At 35.5% G+C, this 7,948-nt stretch overlaps 1 protein-coding gene across 2 annotated transcripts in view; it reads right to left on the bottom strand.

The window, feature by feature from the left end:
* Positions 1-1,717: 1,717 nt before the first annotated feature.
* Keap1 (kelch like ECH associated protein 1) overlaps positions 1,718-7,948 on the bottom strand; it is a 97,996-nt gene continuing 91,765 nt past the window's right edge. For both annotated transcript variants that reach the window (XM_070099737.1, XM_070099738.1), the window contains 2 exons: positions 6,608-7,233; positions 1,718-6,120 (listed from right to left, as the gene is read on the bottom strand). In XM_070099737.1, coding sequence (XP_069955838.1) covers positions 5,966-6,120; positions 6,608-7,233 — 781 coding nt within the window. In that variant the 3' untranslated portion in view covers positions 1,718-5,965. The remainder of the gene's footprint in view (positions 6,121-6,607; positions 7,234-7,948) is intronic.

Below are 7,948 nucleotides of genomic sequence, written 5' to 3'. Positions count from 1 at the left end.
GGCACTAGAAGCTTTCTTGGGGCCCATGGTCACTTATTTTCCAGAAAAAGCACCGAAAACACTGTAATAATACGAAATATTCCGATTGTATGCTTGGATGTTACCGCGGAGGCTGGCTGGTAAACAATGCCACCGGCGGCACATGTGAGGCTGGCTGAGGGCGCACATTGGACGCGTCTCGGACGAACATCGGTGAGCGGGTTTTTAAGCAGTATGCGAGGCAAAATTTTTGCGATTAAAGCAAGCGGTATGCGGATTAATCGTTATGTGATGCCAACGGTATGCGGGGGTCCACTGTATATACGTATAAAAGTACACAATATATCCCTCCAAACTGCCAATATTCCAAACCCCCAAACCCCTCCTTTAGAGTGCAGGCATTGTACTTCCCATTTCCAGGACTCAAGTCCGGTTACATAAAATAACTGGTTTCCCTGAATCCTTTCACTAAATATTACCCTGCTCACACTCCAATAGCTCATCAGGTCCCAAATACCATTTGTCTCCATTCACTCCTATCTAACACGCTTACGCACGCTTGCTGGAAGAATTTATTGTATATGAAGTAATTCCTGAACAACCCCACAACTGGAAAAACAGTCTTACTCCTGAACTTGTCTGCATCAGAAACTTGATGTTCACAACACTGCAATAATGCTGTTTTACCACAAATCAAAACTGTGAAGACAGAAATGAAAATTTTACCATATCGTGAAGGTGACGAATTGTGTCAGGAGCAAGTACTAAATATCGAATAGATATCCTTATCACTGAATGGATGTCAACATGTGCATGGGGACCACAAGTTATTATTCAAACATACTCTGACCTGACAGGCCTGTCATGGAGAATGACAAGCCTGTCAGGTCATACAGCATCACACAAAGGTACATAAAACTAACATAAAATGCACAAACTTAAGGCACAAATTTGGAAAAGAAAAAATCTCATTATCTAACATGAAGCTACAATAATTATTAGGAATACAGCATAACAGAGTCTATGGAGGAGTTAACGTAAACTAGAAATTTTACGACATTAAACAATGAAAAAAGGGACATGTCCATGTTTACTCATGAAGTCTTGATATTTAATGTCAAAAAATATGATAATTTAAGAGATGAGGCAAAAACCGTAGTTAAGTCTACCATGTGAAAGCTGTAATAATTAGACAATTCATTTTAGTAGAATACAATACAATACAGAGTTCATTTCTTTATGCAGTACAAATAATGTAGTTTACATATAAGAAAACATTGGTAGGCACAAAAGAAACTACTAGTATGCAAAGCATTTCAGGCAAATTAATCTTAATGGCATTCCTATGCCAAGTTTTCAGTGATGCAACTGATTGATGGTAATTTTATATCTTTATGGTATACATATAAGGTATTAAGAATTTTTTTATATGCATCAGCATTAGGAAATACACATGGATTCCAGTTGGTAAAAACATATACAAAGGATACACATTTGTTAAGTTAAATATAATTTTCTTGCTAATAAATGCTGAAATAAATAAAAATATGCCCACTGGGCATGAACACCCCAAGAGACTGCTAAGCATGAACCTAGCTGTATTGAACACTTAATGTATAATAGTGTAAAAGCATTATCAGGCATTTTAGACACATTTGATAATGCAAAAAAAAAAAAAAAACTTTTCCATCCTCTGGCAATTTTTGCTTGCTGCACAGGGTAAGGAACCTAAGAGGCATACAAACAAGGCCCTCCTGTATACAGCTCTGGCATCCTTGACAGTAAAAAATTATTAAAATAAAAGATTGCTCTGCAAATGTCTCTTACTTCAACACTGTTGGCAATCCTTTACCTAACTGCATAATTAAATCAAACCAAGTCAAAGTATAGTAAACACACGCATGTCCTGAGTACGTAAAAAGTGAATAATATAGTATCATAACAGAGTGGAAGAACATGTAGAATTGGACTCACAAAATCGTAATAACAAGATTGCAAACAAACCACAGAACGGGTGGGGGTTGAATCCATGGCAAGCCAGTTTTACGACTTGTTAGCCATGGGTTCAAACGCCACCCATTCCGTGGTTTATCTAGAACTGGTCTAGGTACAATCTCACATAGTACTTGATCTCATCACTTGAGAAAATTTTCATGAAATGCTGACACATCACAAATACAACAATTTTGGCCTATGTTAATACCTTGGAAAACTTGAAAATCTGCTGTCAGCCTGTGAACATACCCTTTGTGACTTGCAGAAATTAATTTCTATCAAAAATATGCTTAAAAAGCATTTTAATCAGCCTCTGTGGTTGTAAGAAATGGTAACCAAAACACTAAGAAGATTCTGAAACATCTTGGTTCATATCAATGCACCATGCAGAAACAGGCAGGTCTCCCTATAGTAGGTTTGAATCCTGTTGACTGCAATCTTTCTCTGTATCTTGGTTCATATTAGTACATTAAAAATACTAAATCCCGAATGATAACTCAACGCTACATTATGATTTCAAGGAAGAAGTTATTTATTGTATATAGCTAAGGCAATGAACAAACTGAATTGAAGCTGGAATTCCTCATTTTTGTGAGTACTGTACTGTGCTGCTGTCATGATTGAGCAAATATAAATAATATCTTATGCAGTATTTGAGATCAAGGGACAGCTACACACATGTTTTATGTAAAATGAGTCATGTTATGCTTTGAATCCTGAAATTAACTAATACTGTATTGTATTTTGAAATAATCCATAATTTGAAGTATTGAAAGAAATTATATATACAGCATCTATAGACAAATTGTATATGGAGTGCACAGTAAAACTTTGATTTAATGGACTAATGAGGAAAGAGGGTGTCTAGTAATGCCAATATAAAAAATGGCAAAAAGAGTACAGTACTGTACGCACTACTGATATAATTAAAATTGACCATAATGGAGTTAAATGTACAGTAAGAGTAATTTTATCTTCTGTGGTCGAGAGATTATTCTGCAGTGACTATGTAATGTGACTAAGAATAACTTTTATTCTCAGGCAGAGGAACGGTGCAACTTCTCTGACCCACTTGTCATTGGTTGATGCTGCTCCAGTATGACAGTTTCTCTTAAAAGACCTGTACAACTTTTCCGAAACATCAGATGTAATTAATACAAATATCAATCTCGTCTCAAACAAGTGACACATTTTGGTGTCTTACTCTTAACACCAGCACTTGCTTTAGAGGCCATGGCTAATCACAGTGTACTTTATATAATAATGATAAAATAAATCCAGGGAAAAACAGAGTGAATAACTACTCCTGGATTCATGCACAGTAACAGAATTGCCACTTACCAGCCACTCCATGAAGTAGCAAAACATTTGATAGTTCTGCACCCACTGGATTTTGTCTGTTGTTTCCCAAATACAGACTCTCCTCACTTAACAATGGAGTTCCGTTCCTAAGAGCACACCGGTAAATGAATTCATCACTAAGCAAGGAGCATACTATAATGGCAGTGGGTTTGTGTCGACCATCTTTAATATTGTCTTAATGTCTCTTTTGCACCATTAACAGTGGAACCTTGGTACTCGAACAATTGGGTATTCGAAAGCTTTATTCGGTAAAAAAAACTGCCCAGTGATCAACTGTTTGCTCGGCACTCGACCAAACAAACACAACCTGCCAGAACTTCGCTGTAAACTATTTTGTGTTTCTTCGCATTTTTTTTATATTATTTGTAAAAGTAAGTCACCATGAGATCTACAAAGATTAGTGTTAACAGCTAACCGAAAAGAAAATTGGTTGGAAAATATTCATTCGGTACTCGAACAGCCTTCTGGAATTAATTAAGTTCGAGTACCGAGATTCCACTATATAATATTTTTAGTATATTTTTAAATGTTTATACAGTACTGTACTGTATATTGTAATAAACAATATAGAGGAAATCAGCTCTAATATACTACATTATTTTGGTATGTCTACTTAGTCAGAGAGCCCAGTGTAAGTCCAAGTCGTCAGTAAACGAGTACGTTGCTAAATGAGGAGAGGCTGTACATCAAATGGAGGTCCATTCCAGTGAGGTTTTACTGTACACACAAACTAAAAATATTTAAAAATTGTATTATAAATAATAAATACGAACTGACCGGAATCATGTTTAAAAAATGCACAAAAGAACTTGATAGTTCGGGAAGATTAATGGGACCAGTATGTAATACACTGCACAATTACATATTCTATTTACAGTCAATAAATTACATTACTGATATTTTTAATGAAAAGTAAATAGTACATGATTTCATCAGTAATTCAGGAAAGTACAGTACAATGCAATCATTAAGGAAAATTTCAAAACAAGTAACAAAAAATTCGTGTGAAAATGAACATGTATAAAATTTATACAAATACAGTGGAACCTCTACTTGCGAGCGCATCCACGTGCGAGTTTTTCCAAATGTGAGCAGTCGATGGGTCAATTTTTTGCTTCCATACACAAGCGAAATTTTCATAAGCGAGTGGACCTCAAGGGAGGTTCCTTGATGCTGGTGAGGGGCTCTTGCTCTTGATCTAGGGGATTGGATCTCGTTTGTTTGTTGGACTATCTTATTGAAACTTGGACAATGTATGATGGAAAGCTGCTTCTTAACGTACGCCAAAAATGAAAGAAATCGAAGCATAAATAATGGAGTTCACCTCTCAGCAATTAGCCACCCCTTAGCGGTATTTTCGTATGGTTTTTATGGTTGTATTCTCGTTTTTTTGGTCTCATTTGATAGAATAGAAGATATATTACAGAAACAGATATGATTTTGATTGCCTTGAAATTGAACTCAAAGTAGGGGAAATGTTCGATTCTTTGGCTATGTTCAAGAGTAAACAAATGACGTCACTGTCCATTCCAATATGCAGTAGTGCATGGGTTGACAGTATTTATACAATTATTGCAAGAAGGCAGTAGTCTGCATAACGGTAAATCTTCTATTTTTTGTGTGAATAAAAATTCATATTTATATTGTAATAATAATAATACGTATAATAATAATAGTATAATATAATAATAGTAATACATATAATAATAATACATAATAATAATGTACTATATAATAATAATTATAATGGCTTCAAAAGGCCATCACTAGATGGCAGTGTTTACCATAACAAAGAGGGAGCGGTTGTGGCCGCTTCCACCTGTTACATAATGGCATATTTTATTCATTCTAGAGTATATATCCAGTTTCTATTTTATTTATATTGTTTATTATGTCATATTAGATGAATTGTGATAGATAAATAAGCCGTATAGATGATACCAGCGAAATTTTTCAAGAAGTATTTTGTCCGGTCTCCAGACAAACTCTCGTCCACCGACGATACCACTACATGAGTATATATCAGGTTTCTATGTTATTTATATTGTTTATTATGTCATATTAGATGAATTGTGATAGATAAATAAGCCGTAGAGTTGATATTAGGGAAATTATTGAAGTACAGAATTCCAGTGGAACGGATTAATTGCATTTCAATTAATTTAAATGAGGAAAATTGACCCTGCAAACGAGCAAATCCAGTTGAGCAAGGTCACGGAACAAATTAAACTCGCAAGTAGAGATTCCACTGCATAAGAATTAGGCACAAAGTAATATTCTTCAGTAAAGGTATAACTAAAATTTTAAATTTCCTACAAACCACACAAATTTAATGTAGCTATATAAAAGAAGGAAGCTTTAATGATAGAACTATAGTTTCCTAAAAAAAAAAAAAAAAAAAAAAAAAAAAAAAAAAAAAAAAAAAAAAAAAAAAAAAAAAAAAAAAAAAAAATTTCAAAACCCAAGTATTGTATGATCCTAGTGGGTTTAGCACTTGGTTATGACTGTAATAATAATAATAATTCCAAAATCCAAGTAAAGTACAGTAGTGATGAGATCAGGAAGCGTTTTGCCTTAGAGTAGAATCGTGTATTCTCAGGAAGAGTTCTCTAAAACTATAGAGCCTTCGTTATCTTGCATCTGAGTGTAGGAGACAGGGGTGGAAGGATGAGGCAGATGCATGACCTGATCTTCCCCATGGTAGGGGCTTGCATTCTGACCATTCATTGCGACGGAAGTCATAGATTTCCACCGATGAGAGGAACTGACCACCATCATAACCTCCTGTTGATTGAAAATATATCATTACAGCAAATTTACTTACTTTAAATGTTTTTGCAATAGTGTATTTTATGTGCTGAATGGGTCATGGGGAAAATAAAGTTCAATGTATAATAACCAAAACCATACCAGACAGTAACTATTTAGGGAGGTACAATACTAAATATCAGTGCAATAGCTGGAATAATTCAACTAACTCTCAAAATAAAAATGAAAACTCAATAATCTCTTAGTCCATCCTAGACCATCAGTGAGTAACTTTATGATGATCCTTGATTGACTTAAACATCTGAACCAAATTCTGACATTGGCAAAATTACCCATTTGGTAAATAAAACAGTTTTTTTTTTTTTATTTTTTTTTTATCATGCTGGCAGTCTCCCACCGAGGCAGGGTGACCCGAAAAAACATTTAGAAATTCATCATATTGCACATATGTGTACTAGTCATGTCACTGTTTGAAACCAATGAAAATCATAATATGGCTTACCCATTACAAAAATCTTTCCATCCCAGACAGAGACGGTCATGGCCGAACGAGGTATTTTGATGGGAGCCACAGAGGACCAAGTATCTGTTTCAGTATCATATTTTTCAACTGAGCACAACTGATGCTGTCCATCATAGCCCCCAATAACATAAATATTATTCCCAACAGCACACACTCCCGCACCACTTCTTGGGATCTTTATGGGTGCCACAAACGTCCACTGATTATTTTCAGGATGGTAACACTCGACAGAGTTTAACCTGTGTTCACCATTATACCCACCAACGGCATACATAAGTCTGTTTACAACTGTAACACCTACACCCATTCTAGCTTTGGACATTGATTGCACCAAAGTCCACTGATCATCATCTGGTTCGTATTTTTCCACAGTGTTGTGAAAAGTGGCACCATTCGAGCCTCCAACAGCATACAACTGACCATCTAACACTGCCACGCCAAGTCTATTGCGTGGATAATACATCCGAGCCCTCTGTTTCCACGTGTTTGTTATGGGGTTAAAGGAGTCGACCCAGTTGCTGTCATGATAGTTACCATTGGGCAGAATGTTTCTTCCCCCCACAGCATAAAATATTCCACGAAGATATGCGGCTCCTAAGCCTGACCTGGAAAAAAGTACAAAAACTGTATATAAACACTACTTGCTAATTATCCAGCAAAAAATTTCTTTACATACATGTATATTGAAGTGCTAATAAAAAATTCGAGACACTAAAAAAATACAGCATTAACCCTTTTGGTGTCAGTGCCATAATACAATAGGGCCCTACTTATACAGCAGGTTAGGCTCCAGGCTACCACCGGCAAGCATAATGCCATTTTTTTTCACTTATAAATGCATATGAATTCCAGATGACAAGTTTACACTAACACATTATCCCTTTCACTGTTGAGACCCCCCCTGCTTACAAACTTGCTTTCACTGTCGAAGAATTTTCAAAACAAAACAAAAAAAAAAATTATTTTCTTATGAAATGATAAAGAATCTTTTCCCAATGGTAATGACACCGAAAGTACAAAATTTGATGGAAAACTTACGGAATTACACTTTCGCGAAGTTAGCAGTCTCGGTGATATATATGCATCGGCGATTTCACCCACTTTGAGCCCTATTTTCGGCCAATTCCATTGTTTTATTCGACCAAACTCTTAGCTATTTTGCTAGAACTCTATTTGTTCTGTCGACTGAGTACAAGAAACTGCCAATTTACCGATGTCAACTACCCAATAAAGTGGTCAGAAATTGGCAATTTGGCCAATTTCACACAAATTTCAAAAAGATGCCAATTTCAAAACAGGATCCAGAAACAATGCAAACAT

The sequence above is a fragment of the Cherax quadricarinatus genome, chromosome 68 (genome assembly GCF_038502225.1).
Source record: "Cherax quadricarinatus isolate ZL_2023a chromosome 68, ASM3850222v1, whole genome shotgun sequence".
Taxonomy (NCBI): Eukaryota; Metazoa; Arthropoda; class Malacostraca; order Decapoda; family Parastacidae; genus Cherax; species Cherax quadricarinatus.
This window is presented reverse-complemented; position numbering and strand designations above follow the sequence as displayed.